The sequence below is a fragment of the Camelus ferus genome, chromosome 4 (genome assembly GCF_009834535.1).
Source record: "Camelus ferus isolate YT-003-E chromosome 4, BCGSAC_Cfer_1.0, whole genome shotgun sequence".
In the NCBI taxonomy this organism is placed as follows: domain Eukaryota; kingdom Metazoa; phylum Chordata; class Mammalia; order Artiodactyla; family Camelidae; genus Camelus; species Camelus ferus.
In genome coordinates, this window is record NC_045699.1 from 33,127,569 (window position 1) to 33,144,822 (window position 17,254).

The 17,254-nt window shown below is 39.6% G+C and overlaps 1 protein-coding gene across 6 annotated transcripts in view; it reads right to left on the reverse strand.

Annotated features, from left to right (window-relative positions):
* DOCK8 (dedicator of cytokinesis 8) overlaps window positions 1-17,254 on the reverse strand; it is a 223,965-nt gene that overhangs the window by 35,362 nt on the left and 171,349 nt on the right. For all 6 annotated transcript variants that reach the window (XM_006192725.3, XM_032477776.1, XM_032477777.1 and 3 more), the window contains 5 exons: window positions 16,148-16,297; window positions 14,341-14,454; window positions 9,891-10,046; window positions 7,661-7,800; window positions 2,526-2,695 (listed from right to left, as the gene is read on the reverse strand). In XM_006192725.3, coding sequence (XP_006192787.1) covers window positions 2,526-2,695; window positions 7,661-7,800; window positions 9,891-10,046; window positions 14,341-14,454; window positions 16,148-16,297 — 730 coding nt within the window. The remainder of the gene's footprint in view (window positions 1-2,525; window positions 2,696-7,660; window positions 7,801-9,890; window positions 10,047-14,340; window positions 14,455-16,147; window positions 16,298-17,254) is intronic.

Consider the following 17,254-nt stretch of genomic DNA (forward strand, 5'->3'; position numbering starts at 1 on the left):
TTTCCTATCCACTACCTCCTGTGTGACTGATACGTAGTTACTAAGGTCAGCACAGTAATGTTAAACCTGAGATTTGGCATTATTTATCTCTTACCATCTATAGGAAAAAGCAGCCTAATGAAAGAGGCAAAATGTCCAGCACAAGATTAGGCTGGAAATTAATTTTTTAATTGTGAGAAAAATTTCAGAGCTTTCATAACACTTTCCTGTAATATGATGTTTTTACAATATTCATATATTTTAAACAAATGACCAAATAGAAAGGAACCTACAGTTACAAAATTAAACAAATACCTTAGAGAATAACAAGCTCCTATCACAAATTCAGCAGTAATTTATTAAATTTTGAATGTTTAAAATGAATGCTAATTTATTGTATCTATGTATTATAGATGTACCTGTATTTATATATAGATCTATATGTATGTAAACAAAATAAGGGTCCACCATTTAAAAGGCTGGTTTTTAAGACCATGATCAATCACATACACAGAAAGTATCTGTCTAAGCAGTGCTGAGAAAAGTGTGTTAAAACATGTGAGACTGACTCATTAAAAACTCGTAATTTTATTAGACCTGTCAACGTTATAGTGTTTTGACTTTCAATTTTTCAGAAAAATTAGAGTTTGAACGGTATTTTCACCTGCCAAACTTCTGAAAACAGAACTCAATTTTTAAAAATAATAATTCACTATTTTTTAAAAGCAATTGAGTTTTTAAACAAACGTTGAAATGAAGAGTATGTGGCAATCATGTTAAGAACCGATAACATTATCGGGAGGAATTTGAGGACGCATTCTCAGTTCCTCCAAATATGCATAGGGTCATGCTGATAAGAAAAAGAGGGAAGAATATAAACATTTGCTGCACAAAATGCTTTTATAGAAGATCTCTCATTTCATCTTTATCACAACCCTAAGATATAGACATCATTACCACATTTTCACAGCTGAGGAAAGGAAGCCAAGACATAAAAGGCTAAGGAACTTTTCAAAGTCACATATAGCAATAAACGGGCTGGAATCTGAATTCAGCTGTATCTTTTTAAAAAATACTATAGTCTTACTAGTTTATCAATTGAAAGATTTCATATGTAATAGATGCACTATATTACCTCTAATAATAGAATATTTTTACTGTTTTCCCACTTGTTAGATACATCATGACTATAAAATTCAGTACATTCATAAAGGAACCACAAAGCCTCAAAGACCAAGTGCTGAAAAGTTCTGACCCCAAGTGACTGATTTGGAAATTCTAATCAACACAGAAGCTTTGGATAATGTGTGCTAACATGATTCCCTGCTTCGACAAATAAGTCATAGGTCTTCAAATGAAACTTTCTTGAAACATCCAAGCAAAGTTCTAGAAATGGTCTGCAAGTCACCTGTCATGCTCTGAATTTCATCTTTAAATTTTGAAGACAATTCTGTTCTCCATTTGCCCTCCAGGCAGGCACCATCAGAGGAAGCTCTATGCATCTTAGCCTGCAAATGCTAAGCTTGCTTCCATAATTTCTTTGCCTATTTTTGGGTTCATTTTTATGAGTTAAATAATTGTCACCATAAGAATTTTAGAAATAATTTAGTCATACATAACACTTTGCATTTGGAGGAAGCAGGAAAACATGAATGGTTCCAAGATTCTGAGCATGACTGCTTGCAAGGGTGCTGGGCTCAAGTAAACATTCCTCAAGATTCTTCTTCAAGAGAGCAGCTTGGTAATTTCTAAGAGCTTCCCTTTCACTGAAGGAAAAGCAAGAACCACTCTGAAGTGGCCAAACTTGTGTGTGTGTGTGTGTGTGTGCACGTGCGCGTGTGTGTGTCCTATGGGGAGGGCAGGCAGACAGGACTGTCTTCTCAGGTCTCAGAGAAGCTGTTATTTTGGGGAGATGGTACTTCTATTTGTCTGCTTTCCCTAATCCACACTGTAATATGCAAACAAACTCAGGAGGTACACAAATGCCTTTTAGACAATCTATCCTTTCCTCTTGTGGCCAAGTGGGTGATACTGACTTCTAACCTTAGAATGAGCTTCTTAGTGCCAAAGGCAAAATTCTTCTGCCACGGCAGAATTTCCAATAGTGATAGACACCATGACACTTTTTCTTTCATGGAACAGGTGTTAAGGGTCATTTGAGTCTGCTTCTTTCCTTAAACACTCGTATAAGAAAAGAGAAGGAACACCTTTATTTTAAGGCGTTAGAGCAGGGATCTCCAAAGGGAGTAATTCTGTTATTATCTCACCCTTAGTGGTGTACGGCCTGTAACATTCATCACATACCAGCGGACCAATGAATGAATGAATAAAACAATTTCTAAATAGAAAATATACATACGGTTATGTGCCTTAAAAAATACATGTATACATGGGACCTATGTTAAAAAGGGTTGGAGAGCACAGGTGTGAAGAACTGCTCACATAAGTATATCAGCACTGGAGCTAGTAAGAGAAACCTCATTCTAGTGGGGCGTTTGGCAGGGGTCCTTTATCAATCCTAAGAAGGAAATAGATGGTGTCATTACCTGTAAAGTCATAGAGCTGTGGCAAAGCATCCAAAATGATACCAACCAAAGGCAGGTAGAGGGCAGCGACTCTGACCTTTACCTCTGGTTTGACACAACGCGGGTCCAGGTCGTGAGAACTGAGCAGGCTGTGGATGGCACTGACAGCTTTCCTTTGCACTTTGCTGATCCTGTTGGCACAACACAGAAAGCCAAAGGTTGTGGTGAAGGGAGGTTGACCAGAATGCTCCTAAACAATGGGGTGACAATGTGAAAACCAAAGAAAGTAGGGTGGGCGTGTACAGAATCCAGAGACAAACTGCCTGTGTTCTAGCCCTGGCTCTGCTGCTTGCATGATGTTTAAAGTTCATCAGGTTGTAGCATCACTACTCCATTCATTTTTATTGTTGAAGAATATTCCACTGCATGGACACATCACATATCAACTGATGGACATTTGGGTTGTTTCTACTTTGGGGCTAATATGAATTGTGAATGCTGCTATGAGTATCTGTGGTTATAGCTTTTATTTCTCTTGAGTATCTACCTCAGGGTAGAATTACTAGATCACATGGTGACTCTACATTTAGTCTTTAGAGGAAACACCAAACTGTTCTCTATAGTGGCTGCACCATTTTACATTCCCCCCAGCAGTGTATGAAGGTTCTATTTTTCTCTTTGCCAATACTTGTTATTATTTGTCTTTTATATTAAAGCCATCTTAGTGGGTATGAAGATGCTATGGACTGAAAGTTTGTGATCCCCTCCCCAAAATTCGTATGTTGAAACCTAATCTCCAGTGTGATTGTGTTTGGTGGTGGTGGGGGCATTGGGAGGGCTTTAGGTCATGAGAGCAGAGTCCACTTGAATGAGATTAGTGCCTTTATAAAAGAGACCCCAGAGAGCTCTTTTGCCCCCTCTGCCATGGGGGACACAGCAAGAAGATGGCCATCTATGAACTAGGGAGTGTGTCCATATCAGACATTGAATCTGCCAGCACCTTGATCTTGAATTTCCCACCCTCCAGAACTGTGAGAAATACATTCTGCAGTTTATAAGCCACCTAGTCTATGATATTGTTACAGCAGTCTAAAGGAACTAAGACAGAAGGGATATTTAACTGATTTTGATATGTTTTTAATTATGTTGAAAACCTTTTTAGTGCTTATTGGTCATATCTTTGTTGGAGAAATGTCTATTCTGATCCTTTGTCCTTTAAAAATTTGAGTTATTTGTTCTTTAATTATTGAGTTGTAAGATTTAAAAAATATATTTTAGAACCAAATCCCTTATTAGATCTATGATTTGGAAATATTTTCTCCCATTCTGTTCGTTGTCTTTTCACTTTCTTAATGATGTCCTATAAATCACAGAAGTTTTAATTTTAATGAGATCTAACTTTTTTTTTTCTCTTTTGTTGGGTGTATTTTTGGTGTCAGATCTAAGAAACTACTGCCTAATCAAATTTCATGAAGATTACCCTTATGATTTCATCTAAGAGTTTTATGATTTTAACACTTACATTTAGGTCTTTCATTCATTTTGCATTAACTTTTGTATGTGGTGTGAGATAGGGGTCCAACTTCATTCTTTTGAATGTGGATATCCAGCTTTTCCTGGGCCATTTGTTGAAAACACGATTCTTTCACCATTGAATTGTTCCAGCACTCTTGTTGAAAAATCAGTTGACTATAAGTGTGAAGATTTACTTCTAAACTCAATCCAGTTTAATTAATTTATATGTCTATTTTTATGTCAGAACCACATCATCTTGACTAATTTTGCTTTGTAGTATGTTTCGAAATTGGGAAGTGTGAATCCTCCAATCTTCTTCTTTCTCAAGATTGTTTTGGCTATATTGGGGTCTCTTAAATTTTCACATGAATTTTAGTATCAGCTTGTCAATTTCTATAAAGGCCCTCTGGAATGTTGAGATGAACTGCACTGAATCTGTAGATAATTTGGAGAGTATTGCCATCTTAACAATATTAAAATTTCTGATCCAGAAATCTGTCATGCCTTTCCATTTATTTAGATCTCATTATTTTTTTCTAAAGTGTTTTGTAGTTGTCAGTGTACAAGTCTTGTAGTTCTTTTGTTGAATTTATTCCCCCATATTTTATTCTTTTGATGCTATTTTAAGTGGAATTGTTTTTCTTAATTTCATATTGTTCATCACAAGCATATAGAAATACAATTAATTTTTGTGTATTGGTCTTGTACCTTGCAACCTTGCTGAACTCATTTATTACCTTTAATAATTTTTAGTGGGTCCTTTGGGATTTTCCATAAACAAGTCATGTCATCTGTGAATAGAGACAGCTTTCCTTCTTCCTTTCTAATATGGATGCCTTTTATTTCATTTTCTTGTCTAACTGCCCTGGGTAGAACTTCCAGTACAATGCTGAACAGAAGAAGCAAGAGTGAATATTCTTGTCTTGCTCTTGAACTTAGAAGGAAAGTATTCAGTCTTTCACCAAAAAGTATGTTAGCTGTAGGTTTTCCATAGATGCCTTTATGAGGCTGAGGGAATTCTCATAAATTCCTACAGGGTTTAAGTGTTTTTTCAAAAAGAAGTACTGGATTTTGTCAACTGCTTTTTTATTCATCTATTGAGATGACTGAGTGGGTTTGTCCTTTATTCTATTCATATAATGTATTATATCAGTTGATTTTCAGATGCTAAACCAATCCTGCATTCCTGGGATAAATCCTAGTTAGCCACTGTATAGAATCCTTTTAATATGTTGTTGGGTGCAGTCTGCTGGTATTTTGTTGAGGATATTTACATCTATATTCATACTGGTTTGCAGTTTTCTTGTGATATCATTGTCTGCTTTTACCATCAGGGTAATGCTGGCCTCATAGAATGAGTTGGGACGAATTCTCTCCTCTTCTTTTTTTGGAAGAGTGTGTGAAGGATTGGAATTAATTCTTCTTTAAGAATCTGGTAGCATAACTCAAAGATGCTAGATAATCTTTCCACATGCTTGAAAATCACTATGGATTTAATGATGTGTGGACATCTGGGGACACCCTCAGGCAAAGGGGGAGGGGCGGTTCCAGAGAGATCCCTTAGAAACTAGAGCTATGGCTCCTTTTAGGAGTTCAGGTATGAGATGAGTCCCACTGGCCCTGCACCTCAGATGGGCAGGTGTTGGTGAGTCTATTAATTGCCTTGGCAGCAAAAGGAAGTACTAATCAAGAGGAAGCGTTGTTAAAACATAAGATGTTTCGGAGGTTTTTGCCCACATGGTAAAGTCTATGACAGTATTTATAATGATTCTCCAGGAGGGTAACTGACAACTCAGCAATCGGGGATAACTGTTGCCAAAGGAGTGACGCTCTTAATTAGTTATGCTCTGGGAGGTAGAAAAGATACCGTGTGTGTGTGTGTGTGTGTGTGTGTGTGTCTGAAAAACATACCTAGGTGATTCAACATGATTACATGATGACCTCTGAACATCCTCTATTGCTAGTAAAATAAAAGCAACAATTTTATAAGGAATCAAAACAGATGTCAAGGCTGTTTCCCTAGACGTATCACCAGAAGTGAAATGGAAAGCAGAAACCACTGCTTATGTGAGTACTGAAGAGTACTTTCAGAAATCCTGTAAACAAGTGTTACTCAAGGACAATTAAGACAGAGTGTGTGTTTGTGTGTGTGTGAAGGCAATTTTCTTTGTGCACAAGCCTCCTTCCCAGCACCTTCCCAGCATATGTATCAGGGCGCTTTGTGTGGAAGTTTATGTTATAGGGTAGAATGTTCTATTGAGAAAATTGAGACAGATTTATTTAGGGTTGAGAAAAGAAGATGAAATTGAAGCCTTGGAAAATGAAGCTCTCTAAGGACAGACTCGACACCCGAATTTCTGGAAGGAGGCAGAATTCAGAGCTAAGAAGATGAGATTCCCACACTGACCTACAAGGAGACAGAGACCTAACACTCATTAGGCGAGATCAGTATGGGCAAAGTGCTGAGCACACGTTTGTCATCAAAGTTACACAAATTTGTGTTCCTGTAATTGTTTCCAAAAGGGTGGCCCTGTTTTCTTCACAAAATTATAAGCACTTTGAGAGAACTTGAGAACTTCCGATTAAATGAGAATCTATAATATACAGCAACGCTGCCACTAAGCAGCATGCTCTATTCCAAAAACTTCTTCAGCAGAGTAAGGAAGAACGCAGGTGTCCCGGGCAGCGGGATGACGTGGTGCGGGAGGGTGGGCCCACGGGAGAGACTCAGGAGACCGTGGCTCTAGATTAGGCTCTGCTGTGTAACTTTGGGCAGGTTCCTTCAATTCTGTGGGCCTAATCTGAACACCAAAACGACTGAACCTAAATTGTTTTCCAATTCTCATGATACTTGGATTTGAGGCCCTGAATGGTGAGCTCTATGGGCACAGGGTATTTTGTCAGTTTTGTGCATTGATATATCTCTGATATATTCCGACACTCAACTGTGTCTGCCCCATGGTAGGCATTCAGTAACTGTTGAACAGAATGTATAGTATTTTGGAAGGCCTGTCTGCTTCTGTCCAGTCGGGTCTGATCCTATGGGCTTATGCAGCAGAGGGAAAGCAGGAAAGAAAAAAAGTCCCTGTTCGTTGACTTCAAGTCTAGATATTGCCACTTGCCCGTGGGTGATCAGGTTTGTAAGTGGTGAAAGAATTTGTAAGTCCTGGACCTGTGGCATCTCTCTTAGACTGGGAAGGTCTTTTTGCAAGAAACCTAATCTGGACATGGGGCAACTACCTTCTCATCAGTGGCCGCTTCCTCTGTCAGCTTTGAGCCAAGTGGCATCTATCTTGCTGCTGCCTCCGTATGCACACCAATCACCCAGGGACGTACTTTAAAAACAGCTTTGTTTCAAAGGAGTTCACTTATCAAGCATCCCTGGGAAACCTGCTATAGTAGAACTGGCAAGTTCTTCTCAGTGAATAAGTGGTTGAAAAGAGCTGTTTCATGGTTTTCTCCCCTTCCCCCTGCCTTTCCACTTTCCTATAGCAGCATTTTCCCAAAACATGGCTGCTTTCACTCTTCGGAACTGGTGAATGGTAGCATTTTTTGTCAAGCAAAAGAGGTTGGACCGCAAACTTTAGTAAGGACCATACGTTTTTTGGCTCCATGTTCTATTTTAAATGTCTAAAACGTACCCTTCCCCTTCGGCGTCCAAGGCGGCAGCCAGTTCAGTAAAGAGAAGCCCGGTGAGGAAGTGTTGCTGGCGGTACTCCGGTGTCAGGTCAAACATGCTGGCAATCTTCTGGTCCTGGAAACTGGAGCAGGAGCTGGAGTTCTACAGAAATGTAAGGAGCAGTTCTATGAGTAACGAGAACTGGAATTAAAAACATGAAGGCTAGTATTTACTGAACACGTGCTGCCACCGAGCTCCGTATGCACTGCACAGGGAAGCAGGTACTACTCATGTCCCCACGTGACAGATGAAGAAACCAAGACTTAGAACGTTCATGCTGCTTTCCTGGCAAAGAAGATTAAAATCCTAGGATCACATTTGGGTAAGGAAGATGGGGACTGTATCCAAAGCTATGGCTGTGAGCAGGCAATTCCTTTGTAATAAACTGCCACCTTTATTTAAGGCTCCTGTCACACTTCAGAATGTGGCTTACACACACTGTCTGAATTTTGCTGGCCTGGAAACTAGAAGTGGCGTCAGGCAGGGAAATGTCAGATTAACCAGTCCTAGGCAATTCCTGAGTTCTTATCTTGGGGACATACTTTGTATTTCACTGAGAGAATCTCAGATGTCTCTTGAAAGCCTTTTCAGTTTGATGAGGCTGCCGTTGGAAGGGAAATGTGGGAGAGGGCCCGGGGCAGAGCAGGCACATCTGGAATGGCTGCTTGTGAGTCAGCTCTTTCCCCGTTCCCAGGAAGGTGGTCATGGAGTGCACATCTGGATCATGTGTTTTGGCATGAATAGCTAAGACTTTTTAAAAAAACTTACTAAGATGAGCCTTCTCCTTTGTCTAGTATCAAGGAATATGCATCAGAAATACACCCTAAGAGGAATAAATCTTGCCTGCTGCTCTGAGCTACCGATTGGTTCCCTAGAAGTGGAATGTGACTATAAAACAGCATTTCTTTAGTTTTTCTAGAGGCCACTAGTCCCCTGAATAATCGATGGAAGGGAAAAAAGAGATTTCCAGAATCCAATCATTTTGGTAATCACTGTTTGTCATAGTGTTTCTCCCACTTCCTCTCCCACCCCGTGGGCATTTATAATTCATACGAGCAAGTTAAAGACTCTTGGATGGACTACTGCAAAGAAAACTGTTAATACAGGATTTCCAAAATGGAAATGTCTTTGGAATTCTGTATTTGCATAATACCAGTTAACATCCAGTAGAATCTGGGGCCCACTGAACCTAACCTGCAAACACTGTTCTCCATGTCAGTCAAAGCCTTGTCTCTAAATATTAATACAAGTGTCACTCTTCTCGGCTGATCAAGAACAAGAGTTGTTAGAAATCACTCTATAAAACAGAACATTTGATTAGTTTATAATGAGATTTTTTTTTTCATGTTTCAAGAGCTAAGTTATCTGGAATATGATTCCAGGTGGAATCATCTTGGGCTGAATTCCATTCTATGACAGAATCAGCAGAAAGTTCTAGGATCATTCAAAGATGTAACATCCATGTTAAAAACTACTATGGGGGTGGGTAGGAATAAACTAGGTGTTTGCGATTAGCAGATACACACTACTATATACACAATAGATAAACAACACGGTCCTACTGTATAGCAGCGGGAACTATATTCAATAGCTTGTACTAACCTATAATGAAACCAAATATATATATAAAAATATAAATATATGTGTAAGTATATATATATATCTCTGAAGCACTATGCTGTACACCAGAAACTAACACAACAATGTAAATCAACTATATGTCAATAAAAAAGATAAAACACCAAAAAAAGAACACCCTACTATTAGACCATTTTGGAATCAATGTAAAGGAACCTACAATTTCATAAATTTTAAGGTGTTGGGATTTAGGAAAAGGGAAGCGAGCAAAGGAGACTGTCAAGCTAAAGTGGGAAGATGACTGTCAGACAAAGGAAGACCTGTGACTTGTCTATAAGTTAAATGGTCTTTACAGCGCATGTGGGTTTCTTGCTCTGCTTGGCCTCAGCTGGGACCCTTGAGCTGAGGAAGAAAACAATCACTTAGCTTGTAAATGATTAGCAAGATGGCACAGCTTTGGGTAGTGTGCTTACGTGTTTGTCTGGATCGACTGGTCTGGTGTGAACATCTCGATGCTTCTTCTAATTAAGAAGACCAATCTTAACAGGAATAAATGGCTAAGTGAAGCTAATTAAGTGAAATAGCTTAAACAAAATTTTCAGTTAGTTGATTACCTGGGAGGATATGGAGGGGCAGGGAGATGCTGGAGCAGTATCGGCATTCATAAAGAAGAGGTTCAGATTGAGGTAATGTTCGTGGCTGCAGAGGATTCTCAGGAACTCCAGCCTCATGGAAATGAGCGTTGGGAGGTTGTTGAGCTTGGCTGACAGCTGAGAAGAAAGATGAGAAGAAGAAAGAGGTGTTTACTATAAGGTGAATGGGGTTGAAGTGGACAGGCACAGAAATATCCCTTCTCCCCAGATGAAGGCAGTCAATCTAATAAAAACGAATAGGACAGTGCAGCAGACAGCAAACGGCATTACAGGGAGGTAATGTTTTCATCTGTTACTATTCCCATTAATGATTCTAGCCTAACAGCTGTCCAAGATGAAGATGCCTGCCGGACCCCCACCCTTGTCAAATCTCTAATACTACGGCAAGCCTGTGCTGAAAATAATCTGGAGGCATGTTTTCAGTGTAACATAATATAATTAGTTTTACAAAAACCCCACTGAGTCTGAGAAACTAAATGAAAGGAGTTGACCCCACATGGGGCCACACAAAACTAATGGAATATGACTGGGTGACTTTAATGCCACAAGTGTTCTTTTGTGGTTTCTAATTAAAGGCCCAACTGGGAAGTTCTCAAACCAGTTCCCTAGATAAGGCACTGAATTACTTAGAAAAATATGTACTCCTTGCAAAAAAGCCAAAGAGTTTGCCCCAGAGTGGTAGAGGAAGTGGAGGGGAAAGAAAGAGAAAGCTAGAAGAGTTTTCCGGGAAAATCTTCCTTTAAATAAACAAGCCCTGAAATAAGCAATGAAAAGCTGACAAAGGTGACAGTCTGGAAGAGATCTCTTGCTTCTCTCAGGTAAGTTGACAGTTGAAGGACCCAGGTTCTATGGGCCATGACTCAGAGGCAGCATCTCTGAAGGCAAAGTTGGGAAAGGAGGGTCCTGATGGACTTTCTGCCTCTCAATGTGTCATCATAAACACTCTGCCACCCCAGCACAGGAAACCGAGCATCTCATCCTTGCAAACGGATGTGCCTCCTCTTCATGCACTTCAAGAGCAATTTTATAAACTATATAATTTAAATGAGCACGTATTTTCAGCCATTTTAGGAGAAGCCATTGTGTTGTGGCATTTTGTCTACAGAATCACTCTGTACTTAGACATTTACTTGAAACACATGAATACTATTATGTAAAAAATAAAATACATGAATTCTGTGTAAGAATAGTTACCAGAACCCTTACTCTTATCAATGTGCATTACTGGCTGATTTTTGACCAACAGGATCAGCAGCAAATTGAAATGATTAGAACCTGGACTTAATGTCCATCACTTAATAGCCACTCACAAAAAGTTACTGGGTCAAGCCAACTATCAGAACTTGAAAGCACAAGATATTTGCATCTGAAAGAAGGCCACACTGGCTGTCTTTCATAGATTCCTTGAAACTTTATTAAAGATAGAAATTTCAAAAATAATTTTAGTGGTGTTTTAAGGTGCAGTTTAAGGTGCATCCTTTCCAAAGGTCAGGACCCACAGCAGAAGCCTCAGCGGCCCTACCCAAGGGAAAGGGATAGGTGCTAACTTAGTGGCTCATTGAAAGTGACACAGAACAACTAAAACACTAGATTTGTCTATTGTTAGTGACTAGTCATAAATGGCTAAGATAATGCTCACGGTCACAAAATCTAGAAACGATAGAAAACATGACAAAATGTTTGAATTAGGTTATGCAAATCAGAGGACTTTGGAAGATCTGAACTTGCCTCAGGTAACAATGTTCACATTGTGTCTAGATAGCTGGGACCAATAAGTTAAATCACCATTGGGGTCAGTGGTCTTTTTAGGCCTGTGTGCTATTAGTTGTGCTAAGCAATGTCCATGAATGTCACAGGCAGACACAGAGCATAGAATCAGAACGTGAAAGCCTGTAGAAATCTAGTCCAACCTTGGCTTTTTGCAGACTAGGAAGCTACTTCCCCAAATGCTGAAGCTTCATTAAACACAGAGGTGTTTAAGGACAACATTGGGATTAGAACGTAGGTCTCTGGATTCCTAACCTAAGGCTCTTTGGCAGCTGAGACAGGACAGAGAGAGAAAAGGAGGGATAAATTAGAAGTATACTCAAAAGAAAGGAAAATATTAAAAAGAGAAAAGAAAGGAAAGAGAAAAAAATAAAAACGTGTATTTGCAGGGCAAGCAGATATCTCCTTTTGATTATTTTATTTGTATTTTGGTAATAAAAACTGCCTCTATGTGAGCAGTGACAAAGGTTCTGTTCTCTCTTTGACCAAACTCTCGTCAAACTGCTCTGAGCTCCTTTTCAAATAGGCTTGGCCTTGGGCACTCCTTAAGAGCCCAGTTTTGACAAGGATCCTGCTAAATCAGTTAAGCCAGAATCCGCCACCCTTGACATCTGATCACTCTTGAGATCGGACCAAATTCCTCATCCCTCACCATCCCCTAGGTGGTATCTGATCACCCTGGCCTGCCTTCAGCAAGAATCCTGTTAGGTTCATTTTGCCAGAATTCTCCCTTTACCCCAGATGTTTCCTTAGTAATTTTTCACTCACTGACCGTTTCTACCTTGTTCCTTGGCTATAAATTGGCATTTTTCCTGTCACATTCAGAGTCAAACACAATCTTTCTCCCCTACCGAAAAACCCAAAGCAGTGGTCCCTATAGATATCATGATTGCCCTGAATAAAGTCTGCCTTACAGTTTAACAAGTGTCATGGATAAATTTGTTCTTTAACAGAAGTTAACCCAGGCCTATAGTAGAGTTCTAGTTTCGCCTTTCCATACATCCAACTTCAAGTTTTGAAATTAATTTGAAGTTAATTTATATTTGCAAACCATCTAGTGATTTGTCATCAAAAACACCTGAGAGGGATGGCAAAAAATGGTATATTCCTCCACCACTCTGTTCTGGAGGAACCGGGACAGAAGATCCATGTGGGATCAGGAGGTCAGGCTGCACAAGGCGTTGGTGCTCTGGGACTTCTGATGTTTCTTTAGGGTTCCCTTTTTATAAGTCCTTATTAGGAATCTCTTTAGGAAAGTCATGGTCTTTTGGTGGGGGAGGGGAGAGACTTATTTTACAAATGAGGAAATGAGGCCAATAGAAGTTGAATGACTTATAGGTCATTAAGGGATTAACCATGGAGAGCCAGGCAGGCCTAGTAGAACAGAGTGATTAATCCACTGAACCTTGAGTTAGGCAGACAAGGCTCTTTCTTCCCTGGAAAAGTTACATAACTCCTCTAAACATCAGCTTTACCATCTGCAAAATGTTGACAATAATATCTTGCAAGGATCAAACGATACCATTTCTATAAAGTGCATAACACAGTGCTTTGTGCATAGGAAGAAACCAGTGGTGGTGATGGCGGTGACAGAGGTAGAGGTGGTGAGGGGGGTGGAGGTGGTGAGTGATGACACTGGTGGCAGTGAGGACAATGGTGGCGGGTGGTGATGACAGTGGCAGTGATAGTGGTAATAGTGGCTAAAGCAGGACTCTGGAAGGAAAGGAGTAGCAACAGTAATGACTGCTACTTATACTTCTATTTTGGGGATAGTTTGAGGAGGACAGTGAACAAAAGAATTCCATCTGAAAATCTGGGGAGGTGGCACTGATAAGATGCCATGGACTATAAAATACAGTCACCCTCTATAGCCACAGTTTCTGTATCTGTGGGTACAACCAACTGAGGGTTGAAAATATTCAGGAAAAATAATTCCAGTAAGTCCCAAAAAGCTAAACTTGAATCTGCACTGGCAACTATTTACATAGAATTTATACTGTATTGACAACTATTCACATCAAGTTTATATTCTATTAGCTATTATAAGTAATCCAGAGGTGATTTAAAGTATACGGGAGGATATGCATAAGTTATATGCAAATACTGTGACATTTTATTTAAGAGGCTGGAGCATCCATGAATTTCGGTGTCCGTGGAGGAGCTGGGGAGGGATCCTGGAACCAATCCTCTGCAGACACCACAGGACGACAGTATTTGCTTTGTGCTCAGAGAAATTGTCTCTTTGACTGATTTTCATCAGGGTTCCTTAATGTCAGAATTTCACAACTGCAATTTAATCACCCTAATATGTGAAAAGGGGCCCCATACTTTGAATGCTACAGTCATGTAATTTCTGTTAAATGTTAAATTTAGGAAAGCAGCTCATCTCACTAACAAATTTCAGTTCCCACAGAGTAACTTGTTGGCCCTTCTGTGCTGGGTTGGTAAATCCACACAAACCAGTGTGTCTGTGATGTCCACGCTACAAAACAAATGACGTGGAGAATGTACCACAAAACCCAGAATGTACAAGAGTTAAGCTGTCTAACTTGGCAGTGAATAAGTGAACGTGTCACGGCAGAGAGTGACACGCTGATGGGAAGGAAGCAGGAACTGTGCACGGTTGTGTCGAGGGAAAACTCACCTGGTTGCAATAATGTTTGATGAGGTTAAATACAAAGCCACGATCCATGAGTGAGAGAAGGTCATACAAGAAGAAAGCCAGGCTGATGTTCATCTTTTCCGCCTGTTCAGTTTCCTCAAAAACAAACACACAAACACCCACGTCATTTGGTGGGAAACTCTGGTCATAAACTCCCAGGTCCCTGCTGGGAAAGCTGGGAGAGGTGGGTCCTATGTTTTCAGCCAGCACCCCTTTGGGAGATACTGAGCAAAGCAGGCAACCCTGTAAAATGGCAGCAAATGTAATTCAAAACTTCCTTCATTCCCTGAGTGCTAAACTGAATTAAGTAATTCCTTATCTACTGCTATTATTTAGGTACATTTCCTTCCAGGCTTTTTTCCTAATGCGTATTTTTCTGTATATAATTGAGCTCATTCTCTATATAAAATAGGGTCCTGAATTTATGCATTCAACATTATGTTGCAAACATTTTTCTTCACTCTGGTTTCTCATATTTATCATATTGCTCTTCTATAATTTATTTGATTCTGATAACTACTGTTTTGGCAAAAGTAACTTGAAATGTATTCAATATCTTCAACGAGACAGATTGTTAATTTGTAAGGATTGTTGCAGAAAACCTAATCAGGATGAAAGAATCAGTTTTAACCTAAGGATTTTTTTTTCTCCAATTAGACAGCATTCCCAGCCTAAGAGAGGTCAGAGTCATACACGGTAGAGTGAACTCTTGCATGAATTGAGGCCAGAGTTTTGTTTTTATTACTTCTCAGTGCTCATATTTATGAGGGATTTTACAGCACTTCAGAGCAATCGGGGGTTCACTTTTTCATGTTTATGTCTTTTATTCTCAGAATGATAAATCAGTTTGCTCTGACAATATTGAAAATATGATTTGAAAATATTTTCCTCTTGTTAGGATGTGCATGCAGTTTGCAAATTCAGGCCAAGCTGACTAGCCACTGGCACGGCTATGGAGACCCGATAAAGAAGTTTCTATGGTTACCACGGAGTGGCAAGTCCTCATGCTCTCAGCATCCTCCACACGGGCCACTTCTGGACAGTTTATGTAACTGAGTATTCTGGGCTTGGAATCTTCAGTCTTGGTTTTGCTGCTAGCTGTGTGACTTTTGGAAAATTTATCAGCCTCCTCACTCTGCCTCATTTTTCATGCTGCCAAAATGAACGTACCATTGCCGCTCTCACAGTTTGCCAAGAGAAATAACCAAATGGAATTTTTTTCTCTCGAATACATGGTAGTATACCAACTCTTCATAATGATAAATGTATTAATTAACAATGATCACTGCTGACTCAAATTTTATAGTTACCTTTCAGAATTTTGCTTTATTTCCTTTTACATATTTTTAACTTTCTATTTTGAAATAATTTCAAATTTACAGAAAAGGTGCAAGAATAGTAAAAAGAACTCCTATATAACTTTACCTAGATTCATCAATACTTGACATTTTGCTACATTTGCTTTATCACTCTTCATATAGAATTTTTTTTCTGAACCATTTGAGAGTAGGTTGCAAATATTCCCATTTACCCCATAGTACTTCAGAGTGTATTTCCTAAGAACAAAAATATTCTCTCTCATATCTACATTGATGCAATAATTTAAACTATTGCAAACCATTATAATTTCTTGATAGCCACCCCCTTGCCCCACCCCAGGCCCCCATCTAATGCGTAACACACTGTATTTAGTTACATTTTAATTACTGTCTTAATTACTGTTTCTTTGATTATGCAAATAACATATGTCTAATGTAAAAATTTATGAAGAGTTGAAGGACACAGTTACCTTCTGAGGTTTTACTAAAAGGGCTGCAATCTCCGAGGTGACCACATTAACAATAGTAGTTATGTCATCTTTGAAACGGTCAGAAAAGCGAGTCCTCCGAAAATTGTCCCGTTTGTCCATATTATGTACATACTGGGCCATGCTTTTTACCTACAGAGAAGATAGGGGAAATGTCAACATGGTGACTGGGGACCTGTTTGTATGCTGTGGAAAGGGGAAAAGCCTGGAAGAAAAGCTCACTAACAATGGACTTTCTAACACTTTATCTGTGCTGGTGGTGGCCCAAGCAGGCGCTGGACTGAAAAATGCTCCTGACACGTGGATGGTTACCATGGCGGCAGGAGGTGGGAAGGGTGTCCTCTTCTTGACCCCAAGTCAGAGGGCTTCCTTCTTGCTGCTGACAAAGCCAGGGAGCTCAGTTCTTTAGCTCAGAGTCATAAGACTCCCCTGCTCTTAACTGGGAAGGCAGCACCCCCACGGCCAATGAGGTACCTCCCTATCGTGGCACACAACACATTACAGAAAAAGGAGCTGTTTATGAGACTGGTTTTGACGTGAACTGAAGTCATTTCTGTCCCTGAAACTACAGCAAAGAGAAATGTTCCTCATGTGTCAAGTTTCAAGTTGAATGGGGAGAATAGTTCTTCTAGAAACAATTCTACAGTACGCCAGCTGGAAACTTAACCACTATTTGGAACATTGCCTCTTGGAGAAATTATGTTTTGAGGTTTATACGACTAACTTGCCAAGTATACATATTTATCTATCTATCATTATTATATATAGATATGTAAGTATATGTAGTTTAAATAAAAACTTGTATGTCCATCACTGATTGTATTATGACTAGTACAACACCGGCTCAATGCTGACCACAATTTTAAGTCAAGATCATGCTTATTTTTTGGACTTCTTTCTGGGCCAGTAGATTTGTGGGTCAATACAACTCCCTTGGATACAGTCTGAGGTTGTGTCTTCTCCTTGTTGGAAGTTGCTCAGAGCTGTTAGTAAGTCTGATGGGAAAGACTGGGAGAGCTTGTGGTTGGAGGGCCTACTCTTTCCATCAATACATCCATGATAGTCTGAGAGTCACTGCAAAGCGAAATG